General features: G+C 41.8%; 1 protein-coding gene across 5 annotated transcripts in view; it reads right to left on the bottom strand.

Moving 5' to 3' along the window:
- The window catches only part of TAPT1 (transmembrane anterior posterior transformation 1), a 165,451-nt gene that overhangs the window by 34,827 nt on the left and 111,431 nt on the right, over window positions 1-19,193 (bottom strand). For 4 of the 5 annotated variants that reach the window (XM_020806574.3, XM_020806575.3, XM_073001067.2 and 1 more), the window contains 4 exons: window positions 18,962-19,059; window positions 18,740-18,809; window positions 7,313-7,393; window positions 1,604-1,713 (listed from right to left, as the gene is read on the bottom strand). In XM_020806574.3, the coding sequence (XP_020662233.2) occupies window positions 1,604-1,713; window positions 7,313-7,393; window positions 18,740-18,809; window positions 18,962-19,059 (359 nt within the window). The remainder of the gene's footprint in view (window positions 1-1,603; window positions 1,714-7,312; window positions 7,394-18,739; window positions 18,810-18,961; window positions 19,060-19,193) is intronic. The other variant, XM_020806576.3, reaches the window with a different exon arrangement.

Below are 19,193 nucleotides of genomic sequence, written 5' to 3'. Positions count from 1 at the left end.
TCCAGAGGTTCAGTATTGAGGTAGCAATGGTGATACCAAAGAGGAGTTGGAGCAATAGCAGTAAGTGTATTGGTGGCGCCCAGAGTCTGGACAGTGGCGAGGCTTGGGCTCATGTCTGTAGTAAACTTCAGACTCATAGCAGGTTGAGTGGTCATGAAGGTGGACCTGTTAAAGGTGTTGGTAGGAAGGATCCAGGACCATGAAAATCTGGAGTTGAGTATGCATGTCCGTATCATACAGAGGCTGCTCTAAAGTATGGTGGGTCTTAAAAGACCTCTTACAAGGTGGTGATGGTTCGGCATCTCCTGAGGCAGAATCAGAAACATGGCCAGAGACTGAGCATCCTAGAGATCTGGGGCTTGTGTGTGCCGACTGCATCAGTGACCTTATTCGAGGCATTTCCACAGTCAAGAGACTGAATTGAAGGGATGGCACATTTCCAGACAGGGGAGAGAAGGACATCTTCATCCCCAGACAGCAAGTATAGGCAGACTGTCTCTTGCTGATACTCCTCTGGAATCGAAGAGGGCAAGTTGGTCTTATGCGCAGGCTGAGAAGCTGAAGGGAGTTTGCTCATGGCCAGAAGGCATCTATGATTTCTTTCTTTCTTTTTTTTTGGGGGGGGGAGGTGTCAGAGGTGTGAACTACGGTGGTGATTGGGGTGCTTGAGTTTGATTTCAATGTTTACATCAAGGCCTTTGGCTTAGAGGCCAACTTGGACTTTGGTTTAGGTTGCATCAATCTCTGGGTCGGGTGAGAGGATTATCGGCATAGGCAGTGAGTTGCTAACGAGCATTTGAGGTGGTGGGTTGGGCTCCATAGCAGCAATTTAAGCTGGTTTTAGGGATATCTCCCAGAAGAAAGAACGGAGCTGTCAGAGACAGAACTTCAATTCTGGTTTATTTAGATTTTTGCGCGCCCAGCATGAGTTAGTTTGGTGTGCCTCAGAAAGATATCTTATTCTGACAATAAATGCACCACTTGAAAGAGCCTGAAAATAGTGGCCAAAACGGGGCGGATGGGAAAGTAAAGTAAAACTTTTATTCTCTCTCTTTTTTGAGAAACTCACAGAGAATGAGGGAAGGTCTGACTGATGAAATATTTTCTCTTTTTTTTCTTGAAAAAGCAAATTGAGCTGTGTTGCCAAGATGTGACTACAGTGGTAGCAGAAAGGAGCTGAGGCACTCTGTGCCATAGGTGGAACATGGGATGTCCTGGCAAACATGTGTAGAAGCTCTAGAAGATTCAGAGAGCCTCTATGCAGGCGCAGAAGAAACCCATTTGTGTGCATTCATAGACCATGAAAAAGAAGATAACATTTCAACGACTGCAGGAATCCTCTGCCCCCTGCAGAGACTGGATTAGGTCAAATAATTCTCAGATTTAAATGATGACAATTCAATCCATTTACTGCAATGGTCAATGTCAACTTAATTATTTTGTTAGCGAGTCAGTGGCCTGATTGACTGACTGACTGATTTGTCTGTTGATTTGTATATTGTTTATATTTAATTTTTTAATTGTATGTTTTGCTGTACATTGCCCAGAGAATGAACTGCACTACGGGATGGTATATAAGTTGAAAAAATAATTATATACTTACATCAGCTGTGATGTCATTGAATTTTGTTATAAAAGCATGCTTTACAATGTCCACTGCAATTTCTGAGGCAATCACCATACAAACATCTGGAAACAACACCCAAAGATGGTCTGTAATGATAGGAAAAATGTTATGGATACAAATCTAACAAAGAATAAAAAGAAATGACCAAAAAAGGCATTAAAAGCTGCTGGTACCTTTTGCAAATGAATTATTTTTTCAATAATTCCAAAGCTTCCCACAAGATCTTGTGGTCTTCAACATTTGAGCTTCTCAGAGGCTGGAAAGTCCAAGCCTTGAGCAGATTTTTTTTACTACTAATTTGGAACAATGGATATAAAGATCACCTATTGTAAGTGCTACTCCTGTCCTCTGAAGATGCCGGCCACAGAGACTGGCAAAACGTTAGGAATAATAACCTTCAGAACACGGCCCAAGAGCCCAAAAAACCCCACAATAACTATCTTCTAAGTATTTGTCCAAAGTTCACTTTTTATAGATTTTTAAGTATTTGAGCCTACACTTTTTGCATAAGTATATGATTTGGGGATTCATGTATGTGTATGTACATGCCTTCATTTTTACCCCTACCAACTTTAAGACTATCTTTGATATTTTGGGGATTTGCTATTTTTATGTATGGGTCTTAGAAGTGTTATAAATAGGAACTGGTTACTTACCTGTAAACATGGTTCTTTGAGTAGTCCTCTGTGAAGTCACACATATGGGTTGTGTAGCATGCATGTGCAGATCTCCAGAATATTCTAGAGCACGCTTGTCCAACCTGCGGCCCAGATCAGCTCGTAATGCGGCCCAGTGCAATTTTTTATTTTTAAAGAAATTCCAAAATTTCAAGTTATACTGCCGGCACTTGCGGCCGGAATGTGGCCAGGGCACATCACAACAGTAGAGGAGGAGAGAGGGAAGGAAGAAGTGGGAGGGGAGGGGACAGGGGGGCTGCATGACTGTATTGCGCCGTCCCCATCAATAGGTGGACCCTCTCCCGCGGAGTCGAAGCTGGCAGCCTCTGCTGTCTGAGATCGCAGCTGCCGGTAAGCGCGCTTGGAGCGGGGCTGCGGAGGATGGCTAGGGCTGCCCCCCCATGCGGCCCAAACCAAATGTGTGTGCGGCCCAAACCAAATTTTCATCTTCTAATGTGGCCCAGGGAAGGTGAAAGGTTAGACACCCCTGTTCTAGAGCTTAGGAGAAAGACCATTAATCTCCTCCCACTGCCAGAGCACATGCACTGGTGCACAAAAGCCTGACATGCAGTTCCCCATGGCCGCTGCTGCCAGGAGTCAAGATAGCATGGCAGCCAGCAGAGAGGAGGGTGGGTTGTCTGACTTCATGGAGGACCACTCAAAAAAACACATTTACAGGTAAGTAGCCCTTTCCTCTTCTTCATGGCCCCCATAAATCATGGAGTAGTAAGCTCACTCACTCATCTTTCAGAAAGGTGGTTGATGCTGAAATAGCCCTTGTCGAGTGAGCCTTAATGGATTGTGGCAGTGGATGCTTGGGCAACTGTTAGGATAACGAGATAGTAGAAACTGCCCAGTGAAAAAAAGCATTGAGTTGAAAATGGATCCTTTAGCTGGAGTATTGTAACAAACAAACAATCTCAAAGTAGAACGGAACAAAGCAGTCTGGGAACAGTCCAGCATTCGAAAAAACAAAGACAGTCCTACTTTATGATAAAGAAAATAAAAGATCCTACTTTCTTTCAGGAGATGAGATTGTGAAGTACAGCATGTCGTGAGATTGAAGGAGAGTGGGACTTGTAGTCAGAGATTAAAGGACAGTGGGAATTGTTGTCAATGAAGAGGAGATAAAATGGAGTCTGTTAGGCTTTTAAAATGAATGGAAGACATGGGAATGTAAGAAAGGCAGAGAGGTTGTTTTTCTTAATTTACAGCCAGCCTGGTACAGTGTGAATCCTGATAAGCATACAAGGATGAGGAGGTACAGAGAGCATGAAGACCCAACAAATTCTTTCTTAATTGGAATGGAGATAAACCACCTGCATCTTCATGAGAATTGTGGGCGAAATGGATAGTTATGCCTCTTTGAGATGACTGGTTTATGGTCAAGAAGAAGACAGTTTGGAGAATGTAGATGGACAATGGGTTATGTGGGAGAGATTCGTTGGGAACTACAGTCTGGCTCCTTCCCCTAGTGGAATGGCTTCTCTAAGGAGATGTGTTCCTGACATGCACATTGAAGATTATCTCAGGTTGTGTCTGTGCAGGGCCTCAAGTGCATATAAGATTTCCAAGTCTACAGTTTCTCTTTCCCCAAGGTTTCAGGGAATTCATACTGACAGTGGTATTTTTTGTCAATTAGACTTTCTTTCCTGTGGTCCTGATGATGAAAGGGATTACATGGGAATCTGGGGATTTTGGTGAGAGAAATCGGAAATGATTTATTTCCAGAAAAAACTCACAATAGATGTCATCAGCCTTATGTAACACAACAAAGATTTCAGCTACCATGTGTGTAGAACACATACAGACACTGTTGTACTGAGTCAGTGAGTCCCAGCACCAATTAGGATTAGGGAGGAGATGATGCACCAGCATTAAAGCCACCATACAGAATAAAATCAAACTTTCTTTTCTAACACTGAAAGCCCTGAGGTCTGTCTTTCCACATGGAGTCCCAAAGAAGCATAGCAATTTCTTAAGATTTCAGTCTGTAGTCCTGCATATTGTAGATGACAACCAGTAGAGATGGGAACTCAACATAGAGTATATCACAGAAGTGAGTACACCCCTCACATTTAATAAATATTTTAGCATATCTTTTCATGTGACAACACTGAAGGAATGACACTTGGCTACAATGTAAAGTAGTGAGTATACAGCCTGTATAACAATGTAAATATGCTGTCCCCTCAAAATAACACAACACACAGCCATTAATGTCTAAGCCTCTGACAACAAAATTGAGTACACCCCTAAGTGGCAATATCCAAATTGGGCCCAAGTAGCCATTTCCCCTCCCTGGTGTCATGAGACCCATTAGTGTCACAAGTCTCAGGTGTGAAGGAGGAGCAGGTGTTATCGATCTCATTCTCTCAGCGTGGCCACTGGAAGTTCCATATGGCACCTCATGGTAATGAACTATCTGAGGATCTGAAAAAATGAATTGTTGCTCCACATAAAGATGGCCTAGCTATAAGAAGCTTGCCAAAGCTCTGAAACTGAGCTGCAGCACGGTGGCCAAGACCATACAGTGGTTTAACAGGACAGGTTTCACTCAGAGCAGGCCTCGCCATGGTCGACCAAAGAAGTTGAGTGCCCGTGCTCAACATCATATACAGAGGTTGGCTTTGGAAATAGACATATGAGTGCTGCCAGCATTGCTGCAGAGGTTGAAGGGGTGGGGGTGGGGGACAGCTTGTCAGTGTTCAGACCATATGCTGCACATTTCATCAAATAGATCTTCAGGGCTGTCGTCCCAGAAGGAAGCCTTTTCTAAAGATTATGCACAAGAAAGCCCGCATACGGTTTGCTGCAGAAAAGCAGATTAAGGAAATGGATTTCTTGAACCATGTCCTGTGGTCCGGTGAGACCAAGATCAACTTATTTGGTTCAGATGGTGTCAAGCGTGTGTGGTGGCAACCAGGTGAGGAGTACAAAGATGTGTATGTCATGCCTACAGTCAAGCATGGTGGTGGGAGTGTCAAGGTCTGGGGCTGCATGAGTGCTGCTGGCACTGGGAAGCTACAGTTCATTGAGGGAACCATGAATGCCGACATGTACTGTGACATACTGAAGCAGAGCATAATCCCTTCCCTTCGGAGACTGGGCCGCAGGGCAGTATTCCAACATGATAATGACCCCAAACACACCTCCAAAATGACCGCTGCCTTGCTAAAGAAGCTTAGGGTAAAGGTGATGGACTGGTCAAGCATGTCTCCTGAGCATCTGTGGGGCATCCTGAAATGGAAGGTGGAGGTGCGCAAGGTCTCTAACATCCACCAGCTCTATGATGTCATGGAGGAGTGGAAGAGGACTCCAGTGGCAACCTGTGAAGCTCTGGTGAACTCTATGCTTAAGAGGGTTAAGGCAGTCCTGGAAAATAATGGTGGCTACACAAAATATTGACACTTTGTGCCCAATTTGGATATTGTCACTTAGGGGTGTACTCAATTTAGTTGCCAGCGGTTTAGAAATTAATGGTTGTGTGTTATTTTGAGGGGACAGCACACTTACACTGTGATACACAAGCTGTATACTCACTGCTTTACATTGTAGCCAACTGCAATTTCTTCAGTGTTGTCACATGAAAAGTTATGCTAAAATATTAATGAAATGTGAGGGAGTGTACTCACTTCTGTGATATACTGTACATGAAGGGAAGACAGCAATAGGCAAAGTTGTAATTACCCCTTTTCCCAGTTCCTCCAAAGGGCAACAGTAAAGGCACCCAAGCCTGGGCTGAGTTTTGGAAGACTAGTAGGAAGTGACATTTTCAATGGCTTGCAGGAGTGCATTCTAAACAAAATGTGGCTTTTTGTCACCAAGTGGACATAATATACTAATGGACATAAAGTGTGTAATCCTGAATAATTGGCTCATTCAGTTTGTGTCTGAGGACCAGAACAGACACAAAACCAAATAATAACCGTTCTCTGTGTTTGACCTGAATGGTACAGCCAACATAACTTCTTTTTCTATGCTACTTGGCAAGTTCCCTATTGATAAAAATATTGATTTAGTGTATATAAGATGAAGGGTAAAATCTGTAATACTGTGCTAACAATGGGTTCTCTAACAAGACAGTACTTGACACTACCAGGCTCTGGGGAAGATGTTAAAGAAGGATGCATTTTATCCCTTTGTCTGTTCAATCTGTATACAGAACATATCATATGGCAAGCCTGACTAGTGTACAGATGTGTCACCAAGACCAAGATCATCTACACTCTTGTATTTCTGATCACTATGCATGGGTGTGACAGCTGGACAGTTAAGAAAGCTGCCAGGAAAAAAACTGATCCATTTGAAATATGGTGCTGGAGGAGAGCTATACATTGGGGCGCCAAGAAGACAAAGAAGTGGTTCCTAGATCAGGTCATGCCTAAACTATCTCTGGAGGCAAAAACATTGAAATTGAAGTTGTCCTACTTTGGACACAGGTTCCTTTATCTTGCTGTTGACCTGTGGGAATGGTGCCTCTCCCATCACATGTGTCTCACGACAATACATGTAGCAGGGTTCTTTCGAAGACAAAAATATTGGAAAAGGTTGAAAGCAGCAGGAAAAGAGGAAGACCAAATATGAGATGGACTGACTACCTAAAGGAAGCCATAGGCTTGAGTTTACAAGAGCTGAGCAGGGAGTTGAAAACGGGAAATTTTGGAGATCACTTATTTTTAGGGTCTCTGTAAGTGGAAGGCGAGTAACAACAGAATCTGGTATGCCATGTTATTCGCGATTCAGTATGTAACACTTTAACCTGCATTAAAGCAGTTCACTCATTAACAAATGGCAATCAAAATGTAATTTGAATTATGTATTGAGAGAACTCAAATAATAAAGATACAGGAATAAAGCAAGAATAATAGTCAAATAATTAATCTGATAATTCACTCCTATAAAGAAACTAGTATGAAAGAATTATTGTTATGCAATCAGGAGTAAATGCAAAGTAATATACTTGATTTCTTCTCTTTTCTATTTCTTCTCTGGAAGCAGACTTTACCTGGATTCCACGAAAATTGTTCCATATTTCTTAGGCAAACTATCAGTAACAGCACATAGTTGGTGAATCTCTCCTTGATATCTAAAAAGAAAAATGTATTTTTAAAAATATTTTTTCTAGAATTACAATATTAAAGAACCACTGGCAAGAACACACTAGTGATTTCTTAAATACTGCCTGAAATCCTGCTGGTGTAACTTTACACTGTGCAACCAGGCTAACATTGTCATACAGTAATGAACATTTTAATTTAATATAATTTAATCTAATCTAAAACTTCCTAACCTCCTTCTTCCAATTCTCAGGCTCCCGACAGATCCCTTTTGCCCTTGGGAAAACCTTGGAAGCCTTGGGACAGGGGGATTTTGTTATATGGGAACATTTCCACCAGATCAACATCATGGTCCTGATCCAACAGCTGGCAGTAATTTTCTGATAGCAAATGCTATCCATTCCCATCCCAAGGCTCTCAAAGGATTCTACAGGGCAAAAGGCAGCCGTAGGAAGCATTGGAACCTGAAAGGGCATGGGGGAATAGGAAGTTTTAAATTAAATCAAAGATTTCCATTGTCTGATGCTGACATCATTTAGGTTATGCACCATAAATGCACAACAGGATTTCAGCCACTGTTTCACAGTGGATGAGGGAGAGAAGAATGCATTACTTAGCCCTGCAAAACAAGTAACAAGTTTATATTGCTGCCAATGGATTCAAAATTGTTCGATTATTTCACTAAATTCATGCTGACATTTGAAATAAGTTGGGTTTGTTTGTCTGTTCCATATAATTCTAAGATTTCTATCTAATTTCATTTCTGCATAGAAAAAAGAACATACTTCATACAATGAAAGCCATGCTCTGTAATATTACACTAAAAGCTGGCTTCATTCAAATATTAGTGCTAACTCTATATGAAGGAAACTGATAAACTAATGATAATCACAAATCTTATGCATGTTTACTCAGAACTGTGTTCAACACGGTTCACTCTAACTGTGATTCTCCAATATTTTCTGAAGTACAACTCAAACGATCCCTTGGTATTGACTATGCTGGCTACAGCTAATGGGAGTTATAAGTCAAAAACATTTCTACCTTGGCCCACTCATATCCTAGAGAGTATATGATATTGCAGCCACAACCTCTTAATAGAGGAATAATGGATTTCTAGTCCTTTACATGTATTTAATGTATGTTGAGGTGACTGCAATTATCAGAGATGAAATATGAAATTAATAGGATCCCATAAGACTGGTTCCCTTGTTCACTGGATCTGTATAAACACCTGTATTTAAAAATAATTTACCAAAAAAAGTTAAGTCTCTGCACCATTTTGAACTACTACAGAACAGTAGTTCTACCTATGTAGAATACTAGATCAAAGAAAGAACTTTACACTACTTACATTATTTACATTATTTATTTATTTATTCAATTTATACCCCACCTATCTGGTCATTGCGACCACTCTAATAGTTTACAGTTAAAAGTGCCTCTATTAAAAAAGAGAATGTTAGCCATCTCTTATTCAGAATTAGTGGACATCAGTCCGCAGAAGTCTGCAGGAATTCTCCATAACCAGACTCCTGAGGTCTTTAATCAAGGAATGAAAATCCTCACAGGTGTTTTGAAGTTCTCAAAATGATAAATTGAGACTCTGGTAGCCATTTCTGTTCTGTGGAGAAGATACCGGCAATGGATGGATGGGACTAACAAGTGATTATGGATCTGTTGTTTTTGAGAGGCTTCCTAATGGGCACATGTACTACACCCATTATCCCTTCCAATTTTCATAACCCTGCCTACTCACTCTCCAAAGGACAAACACAGGTTCCAGAGCCTGGATCCACCAGTTTAAAAACTTGAAATCATTTGTCAGGACTTCCATTTCTTGATTAAAGTCCTCAGAAGTCTGGCTGCAGGAATTTCTGCAAACATCTGGAAGGTATAGTCCACAAATTCCAAAAAACTTATGCTTACAAAATGTACTTAGTGAACAAAGTGACTAGATATATGTAGGATATAAAAATTCAAAAGGTAGCACTCTATTAACCTGAACATGTTTAATAAATGTTGATCTGTAAGCACAGCTCATATGCATCAAATCTACAAAAGGAATTGACATGTTGTTGTTTAGTTGTTAATTCATGTCCAACTCTTCATGACCCCATGGACCAGAGCATGCCAGGCTCTCCTGTCTTCCACTGCCTCCCACAGTTGGGTCAAATTCATGTTGGTAGCTCTGATGACACTGTACTACCATTTCATCCTCTGTCATCCCCTTCTCCTCATGCCTTCACACTTTCCTAACATCAGGGTCTTTTCCAGGGAGTCTTCTCTTCTCATGAGATGGCCAAAGTATTGAAGCCTCAGCTTCTGTATCTGTCCTTCCAGTGAGCACTCGGGGATGATTTCCTTCAAAATGGAGAGGTTTGTTCTCTTTGCAGTCCAGGGGACTCTCAAGAGTCTCCTCCAGCACCACAATTCAAAAGCATCAATTCTTCGGCAATCAGCCTTCTTTATGGTCCAGCTCTCACTTCCATACACTACCAGAAAACCATAGCTTTGACGATGCGGACCTTTGTTGGCAAGGTGATGTCTCTGCTTTTTAAGATGCTGTCGAGGTTTGTCATCGCTTTCCTCCCAAGAAGCAGGCGTCTTTTAATTTCGTGGCTGCTGTCTCCATCTGCAGTGATCATGGAGCCCAGGAAAATAAAATCTGTCACTGCCTCCATATCTTCCCCTTCTATTTCCCAGGAGGTGATGGGACCAGTGGCCATGATCTTAGTTTTTTTGATGTTGAGTTTCAGACCATTTTTTGCACTCTCTTCTTTCACCCTCATTACAAGGTTCTTTAGTTCCTCCTCACTTTCTGCCATCAGAGTGGTGTCATCTGCATATCGGAGGTTGTTGATATTTCTTCCGGCAATCTTAATTCCGGCTTGGGATTCCTCCAGTCCAGCCTTCCGCATGATGTATTCTGCATATAAGTTAAATAAGCTGGGAGACAATATACAGCCTTGTCGTAATCCTTTCCCAATTTTGAACCAATCAGTTGTTCCATATCCAGTTCTAACTGTTGCTTCCTGTCCCACATATAGGTTTCTCAGTAGATAGATAAGGTGGTCAGGCACTCCCATTTCTTTAAGAACTTGCCATAGTTTGTTGTGGTCCACACAGTCAAAGGCTTTTGCATTGTCAATGAAGCAGAAGTAGATGTTTTTCTGGATGCTGTCGAGGTTTGTCATTGCTTTCCTCCCAAGAAGCAGGGGTCTTTTAATTTCGTAGCTGCTGTCACCATCTGCAGTGATCATGGAGCACAAGAAGGTAAAATCTGTCACTGCCTCCATATCTTTCCCTTCTATTTGCCAGGAGGTGATGGGACCTGTGGCCATGATCTTAGGGGTTTTTTTTAATGTTGAGCTGCAGACCATTTTTGGCGCTCTCCTCTTTCACCCTCATTAAGAGGTTCTTTAAGTCCTCCTCACTTTCTGCCATCAGAGTGGTATCATCTGCTTATTTGAGGCTGTTAATATTTCTTCCGGCAATCTTAATTCCGGCTTGGGATTCCTCCAGTCCCGCCTTTCGCATGATGTATTCTGCATATAAGTTAAATAAGCAGGAAGACAATATACAACCTTGTACTCCTTTCCCAATTTTGAACCAATCAGTTGTTCCATATCCAGTTCTAACTGTTGCTTCCTTTCCCATATAGATTTCTAAATAGGTAAGGTGGTCAGGCACTCCCATTTTAAGAACTTACCATAGTTTGCTGTGGTCCACACAGTCAAAGGCTTATGCATAGTCAATGAAGCAGAAGCACATGTTTTTCTGGAACTCTCTGGCTTTCTCTACAATCCAGTGCATGTTAGCAATTTGGTCTCGAGTTCTTCTGCCCCATCAAGAGTTCTCGTTCAACATACTGCTGAAGCCTACCTTGTAGGATTTTGAGCATAACCTTGCTAGCATGTGAAATGAATGCAATTGTATGGTAGTTGGAGTATTCTTTGGCACTTCCCTTCTTTGGGATTGGGATGTAGACTGATCGTCCCAATCCTCTGGCCACTGCAGAGTTTTCCAAACTTGCTGGCATATTGAGCCTCGTGGCGCAGTGGTTAAAACGCTGTACTGCAGCTAAAACTGTGCTCACGACCTGGGGTTCAAATCCCAGGTAGCCGGCTCAAGGTTGACTCAGCCTTCCATCCTTCCGAGGTCGGTAAAATGAGTACCCAGCTTGCTGGGGGGGGGGCAATGTGTAGCCTTTATAATTAAAATTGTAAACCGCCCGGAGAGTGCTTGTAGCGCTATGGGGCGGTATATAAGTCCAATAAATAAATAAATAAATAAATAAATAAATAAATATTGAGTGTAGCACCTTAACAGCATCATCTTTTAAGATTTTAAATAGTTGAAGTGGAATGCCATCACCTCCACTGGCCTTGTTGTTAGCCATGCTTTCTAAGGCCCACTTGACTTCACTCTCCAGGATGTCTGGCTCATGCTTAGCAACTACACTATCTGGTTTGTCCAGGATATCCAGATCTTTCTGGTATAATTCTTCTGTGTATGCTTGCCACTTCGTCTTGATGTCTTCTGCTTCTGTTAGGTCTCTACCATTTTCGTCCTTTATCATGTCCATCTTTGCACAATATGTTCCTTTAATATCTCCAATTTTCTTGAACAGATCTCTGGTTTTTCCGTTTCTATTATATTCCTCTGTTTCTTTGCACTGTTATTTAAGAAGACCCTCTTGTCTCTCTTTGCTATTTGGAAGTCTGCATTCAATTTTCTGTAATTTTCCCTATCTCCCTTGCATTTTGTTTCCCTTCTCTTCTCTATTTGTAAGAACTTGTTGGACAGCCACTTTGCTTTCCTGCATTTCCTTTTCTTTGGGATGGTTTTTGTTGCTGCCTCCTGTACAATGTTACGAGCCTCCATCCATAGTTCTTCCAGCACTCTGTCCACCAAATCTAATTCCTTAAATCTGTTCTTCACATCCACTGTGTATTCATAAGGGATTTGGTTTAGATTATACCAGATCAGGTTCGGGATGTGGGAATCACAGAGGTCCACTCAAAGTACTACAGTTACAGTTAGGTAAACTGTCATTCTTCTTCTTGGCCTCTGTGAATCACATTCTGGGTGACTAACAAGCTACCTTACCCGGAGGAGGGTGTCACACCAAGGTAGATGACAACATAGCACATCAAAAAGCAGCATCAGATTTCTGCTGAACGTCCAATCGATAGTGATTGATAAACGTGGACGGCTGTGACCATGTGGCAGAGGCACAGATGTCATTGAGGGGGAATTCCTCGAAGAAATGCTGTGGATGTCACCAATGTCCTGGTAGAGTGAGGGTGGATATTCTGTGGCACTGGAACTCAAGAAAGCTGATAAGCAATCTGGATGGCAGACACAACACATTTGGATATTCACTGTGAGGTAACTTGGAGACCTTTAGCAGGAAGTTGTCTAGCTCAGAATCTGAAAGATTGGGTGCGGGCTATATAGAAGGCCAGTGCCCATCTAACATCCAATGTATGGAGAATCCTTTCTTGAGGATTAGAGGGAGAAGGAAAAAAGGACGGAAGAACCAAGGATTGGGATAGGTGAAACTGGGAGACAACATTGGGCAGGAAAGAAATATCTACAAAGATTTTGACCCTATCTGGAGATAAGGGTAGTCAGACCTTAAGACTGCTGGTTCACTAGCATGTTGAGCTGACGTGATGGCTACAAGGAATGCTGTCTTAAAGGTAAGTAATCTGAGTCAGTTTGATGCAAGGGGCTCAAACAGGCCCTTGCAAGGTGTCGAAGGACTAATGTCAATGACCATTAAGGCAGCAGAACGACAGGAGTTAGTTGAGAAGACAAATTTTCAAGAGAAAAAGAGAATTAGATATCTAGGGACCCAAATTACAAGGAAGATGAGCACACTATTCAAAGATAACTATATGAAACTGATAAAGGAGATACAGAATAATTTGGAGAGATGGGATAAATTACAACTATCATTGTTGGGAAGAACTGCAACGATCAAAATGAATGTCTTGTCAAAAATCCTATTTTTTTATTTCAGACAATCCCTATAATACTAAAACAGTCCTTTTTTCAAGACCTTAATAAGATAATCATGAGATTTATATGGCAAGGAAAAAAAACAAGAATTAAAATAAAAGCAATGCAAGATGCAAAAGAGAGGGCGGGTCTTGGACTTCCAGATTGGGTATTGTATTATCAGTCCTGTGTGTTAGTTTGGATAAGGGAGTGGATAATTTTGGAAAATGACAGATTACTCAGTTTGGAAGGACGATCTGCAATTTGGCTGGCATGCTTTTTTATGGTATAAAAAGCATAAAGAGCAAAAACACTTTAATTCACATATAAGAGCTTTATTGGGAACTTGGAAAAAGGTCACACAACAAATTTACCAAAAAACACCAGTATGGGCATCACCTATAGAGGCTTATACACACCCTTAATCTTATGACGAAAGAAAATTTTTTAAGATACCAATATTTACTAAAAAAGGATTATGCATTAAGGTCTAACGGAGAGTTAGAGACACAGAATATTCACACAGACTGGTGAACAGAGCACAGCTGGAATCTAGATACAGGAAGGATAAAATAGAGGGTATATATCTAGAACCAACGACATTTGATAAACTCCTATTAGGTTCAAAAGATAAAATAATTAAGAAAATGTATAACTACCTGCTAGAAATTAAAATGCAAGATGAAATGGTTAAAGAGTGCATTATTAAGTGGGCACAAAACACAGGTCATAACATTGATATTGATCAATGGTTACAAATATGGCAAAAGAATATAAAGCTTACAAAATCGATCAGTTTTAAAGAAAATATTTACAAGATGTTTTATAGATGACACATGACTCCAGAAAAACTATTGAAAATATATACAGACATATCAAATTCCTGTTGGAAATGTGAAGCACATGTGGGAAGTTATTATCATATGTGGTGGACCTGCAGAGCAGCGAAACAAAATTGGAAAGAAGTGCATTAGGTATTTCAAGAAATATTGCTTTGTAAGGTCCCACTAACACCAGAACTGTTTTTATTGCCTATGATACCAGATAATACAGATAAAGCAAAGAAAGCCATATCTACATATATAGTTATTGCAGCTAGAATTTTATATGCTAACAACTGGAAAAGTCCAATGGTACCGAAACAAGATCTTATAGAGAAGATAAGAGAAGCGGCAGAAATGGACATATTATCAGAAGTAATGAAGGACTGTCCTTTGCAAAAGGCAATGGAAAGATGGGACTTATTTTACAAATTGTTAGAATCACCAAATAATGTTTGAATAACACAGAACAAAATGTGGATTAAAATCCAGAAGGCAGAAAAGCAGAAATGGAATTTTGGGATGACAATGTGAATAGGATGGATGTTAATATATTTTTGTGTCTCCTCTTCCTCATAACCCCAATCCCTCTTCGCCTTATCTTTTGTATCCCAGACCCTATCCCAAGTTATTAAAAACAATAATAATAAGAAAAGGCAGCGGTCCCCAACCCCTGGTCCTCGGCCCAATGCTGGTCCTGGCGTGGGCCAGACCAGGTTGATAAGTCATAATCACCGAAAGGTAGACTTTGAGAGAAGAAAGAAAAAGGCCCTTAGTTTTTAGCTGCAATAGAAAAAGAAGGACAGTTTATTTATTTTATTTATTTATTGGACTTATATACTGCCCCATAGCGCTACAAGCACTCTCCCGGCGGTTTACAATTTTTTAATTATACAGGCTACACATTGCCCCCCCCAGCAAGCTGGGTACTCATTTTACCGACCTCGGAAGGATGGAAGGCTGAGTCAACCTTGAGCCGGCTACCTGGGATTTGAACCCCAGGTCGTGAGCACAGTTTTAGCTGCAGTACAGCGTTTTAACCACTGCGCCACGAGGCTCTTATTGTAAGAGAAGGGTTGGTTGAAGGTAGTGATGACACTGCAGTGAATGATTGGAATTTTCTTCATTTATACATGTAGGCCTTTCTAGCTGAGGGTTTCTTTGCATGATGAAGGACATTCATCAGGGAGTCAAAATCCTCCATGCTGCGAGATGAAGGGCAGTGAGATCTGGGTGGAGAATTTGATTTTTGTCTTCTGTAAGCAGATGAGGCAGGCGGGCAGGTGATAAAATGTCGGATGACAGCTGGTGGAGAACCATGGCTGTTGCGGCCACCACTGAGCTATCAGGATGGTATTGAGCCTCTCCTGTTGAAGGGGGACTACTACCTTTTGGAGGAGTGGGAATGGTGGAAAGAGGTAAGTGAGTGATTTGGGCCAACAGCCGATAAATGCATTGCTGTGGGAGTTCTTACCAACTCCTGCATGGGAACAGTAATGTTTGCATTTCCTGTTTGTTTGGGAAGCAAAGAGGTCAATGGTGGGTGTTCCCAAACATGTGAACAGGGAGAGAAAGACAGTCTGGACTAGTTCCCACTTGTGGACTTGAGTTCCTTTGCAACTGGGCAAATCTGCCAGATTGTTGTCGTGACTGTGAGACAAATGTGTGCATTGCCATGAGACAGATGTGATGGGAGAGGCACCATTCCCACAGGTTGACAGCAAGACAAAAAGAGACTTGGGGAGTACCCCCTTGTTTGAGAATATAGTACATCGTGGTGGTGTTGTCTGTGACTATTTGGACCATCTTGTCAATGAGATGGTTTTTGAAAGCCTTGCAGGCTTTTATTACTGCTAAGAGTTCTAGCTTGTTGAAAAGGTCATCCCATCATTAAGTTTTGAGTGGAGCGCCACCATGAAAGCTGGGAGGTGAGTTCTGGATTGACCCTCAGTAGAGTATGTGGTGGGGGTCTGTCAGCGGGTTGAATAAGGCCAGAAATCATGCCTGAAGTGACCTCATTTTGAGGAAGACATGTTGGACCACAGCAGTCATGGAGGCCATAGTGCCTAAGACACGTTGGACTGTTAATATACAAGTGTATGAGGAGTGAAGGCATGGAATAAAGAAGTTAAATTGAGACATATTCTCAAAGGCTTTCATGGCCGGGATCTGATGGTTGTCGTCGGTTTTTCAGGCTCTTTGGCCATGTTCTGATGGTTGTTATTCCTGGCATTTCATCAGTGTGGCCGGCATCTTCAGATTCACCAGGGAAAAAGAAATAGAGGGCCAACTCCCGTTCTTAGATGTTATGGTCGTACGCAAAACTGACTTCCTATTGGGACACAAGGTCTACAGAAAACCCACCCACACAGACCGATACCTAAACAAAAACTCCAACCACCACCCACAACAGAAAAGAGGCATAATCAAAACACTGGTAGACCGGGCAAATCAGAACTGTGAAGCTCAGTTTCTCAGCAATGAACTCAACCATCTTAACTGGGCCCTACAGGCAAATGGCTACTCCAAAAATGAAATCACAAGAGCCATCAAACCAAGAAAACAACACCAAACTGAAGAGGAAAAACAGCCACCCACAAATAAAGTATTTCTGCCATACATCAAAAGGGGTCACAGACTGCATGGGGGAACTTTTGAAAAAACACAACCTACACACACTATTCAGACCCGCCACAAAAATACAACAAATGTTATGGTCAGCAAAGGACAAAAGGGACCCCCTCACCACTGCAGAAGTGTACTGGATACCTTGCAGTTGTGGACAGGTATACAGTGGTGCCTCGCATAGCGAGGTTAATCCGTTCCGAATTAATCTTCGCTATGCAAAAACATCGCTGTAAGGATCAAAAAAAGCCACTGGAATGCATTAAACATCGTTTAATGCGTTCCAAATTGGCAGAAAACTCACCGTACAGTGATGTTTTCCGGGTCCGGCAGCCATTTTCGCGCCCTCAGTAAGTGAGGGGAGGGCGCAAAAACGCTGCGCGCGGCCATTTCGGCCGCAGTGAGACCGCAGATCAGCTGTTCAGTGGCTTCAAAATGGCCGCCGGAGCAGCCGAAAGGGCCGGGCACAGTGTTTCCCCCCCCGGTAAGTGAGGGGAGGGCGCAAAAACACTGCGCACGGCCATTTCGGCCGCAGCGAGACCGCGGATCAGCTGTTCAGCAGCTTCAAAATGGCCGCCGGAGCAGCCGAAAGGGCCGGGCACAGCGTTTCCCCCCCGGTAAGTGAGGGGAGGGCGCAAAAACGCTGCGCGCAGCCATTTCGGCTGTTCCGGCGGCCATTTTGGACCCGCTGAACAGCTGATCCACGGGTCGCAAAGCGAAGGTCGGTAAGCGAAACGCTTACCGATCTTCGCTATGCGAATTTCGCCCATTGGGGCCAACGCGATGCCTTCGCATTAGCGATCCCGGAAAAGGGATCGCTATGCGAATTCATCGCTGTACAGGGCGCTCGTTAAGCGAGGCACCACTGTACTGTATATTGGAACCACAAAATGCAGCATTCACACCAGAATCAGAGAACATGAGAGACACTGCAAACTAAAACAACTGGAAAAATCAGCAGTAGCTGAACATGCCCTAAAACAAGTTGGACATGAAATTCTATTTCAAAATACTGAAGTACTGGAGAACACCAGCCATCATTATGTTAGACTGCACAGGGAAGCCATTGAAATCCATAAACATCAACAGAACTTCAACAAAAAAAGAGGCCTCAAACTAAACAAAGCCTGGCTTCCAATACAGCCTGCGAAAGGTCAACAAACTCTACCCAGCCACAAGGACCAGGGATCGTTGTACAAAAAAGACCAGCTAATGACACCCATCAATCACAGTGACAGATAATCTCTCCGCCCTTATTACAACAAAAACACACTGATCACCCTATCTCCTGAAAAGGACAAAAGCTGTTCCCACAGCTAGAAATACTCAACGATACAACAAACAGCAACACAGCATGGACAGAGTTCCTACTCCAGTCCTCTTAAGATGCCGGCCACAGAGACTAGCAAAACATCAGGAAGAACAACATTCAGAACATGGCCGAAGAGCCCAAGAAACCCACAACAACCATTAAATTGAGACATTTGTTTGTTGGGAGAAACGCTTGAGCATGTCTGGAGTCCTGCTCCTATATAATGGATTAGTTTTGTAGGCGTTAACTTGAATTTTTGCAGGTTTACCACAAAGCCAAGATCTTGGAGGAGAGATACAAATGAGGTCCAGTTTCATAGTTGTAATTTTTTGTTTGGGGCACTCCTATCTTTTGATTTTGCTTGTAGAATCCTATTTACTGTGTTTACTCAACATATGGACTGGGCAGAGGATTGATGTGTGAAAACCCCCAACTCCATCTACATTACCTTTTTTTTTACTATAGATGAGTACCTCAATAATGTAGATAATGTAGATCTTTCTACACTAACTTCACCTTTTTATATATTGTATTCATGTACAATTTCCACAAAATTATATCAAAAAAGTGGATTAATAAAAGCATGTAACACTCATAAATATACATACCACTGTTTGACATCTGAAAGAGATTGTTTTTCTCAAACTTCTTGAATACACTTCCTTTTATTTCAACAAACTGCAATTTAAAGAAAGCAAATGTACTTATTTCATATTTTTTAAAGAACATATTTTAAAAGGGATAATTTACAAAATCAAACATATGACACAACTATAAGGGCAACATTTTCTTAAACTTTGAGTCAAGTGTTACATAAATCCAAAACTTACATTGTTAGACATCATGATGGTAAGAAGTGACTTATTGTGGGAGTTGAAGGCTACATTGAGTGTCGTCGCTTGGACCATTATAAGGATAGCATGCAAGACTGTAGTCAGGTATGTTAAGGAAATAGTTTTAGAAAATATTAATTTTCTCTCTATTGATTTTTCCCCACCCCCCAAAAAACAGTAAGGAGAGTAAGGAATTAATTGAAACTTTACTAAACTGTCTGGAGTCCAA

The sequence above is a fragment of the Pogona vitticeps genome, chromosome 5 (genome assembly GCF_051106095.1).
Source record: "Pogona vitticeps strain Pit_001003342236 chromosome 5, PviZW2.1, whole genome shotgun sequence".
NCBI lineage: Eukaryota > Metazoa > Chordata > Lepidosauria > Squamata > Agamidae > Pogona > Pogona vitticeps.
Note: the sequence above shows the minus strand (reverse complement) of the source record. Positions and strands in the feature narration are given on the sequence as shown.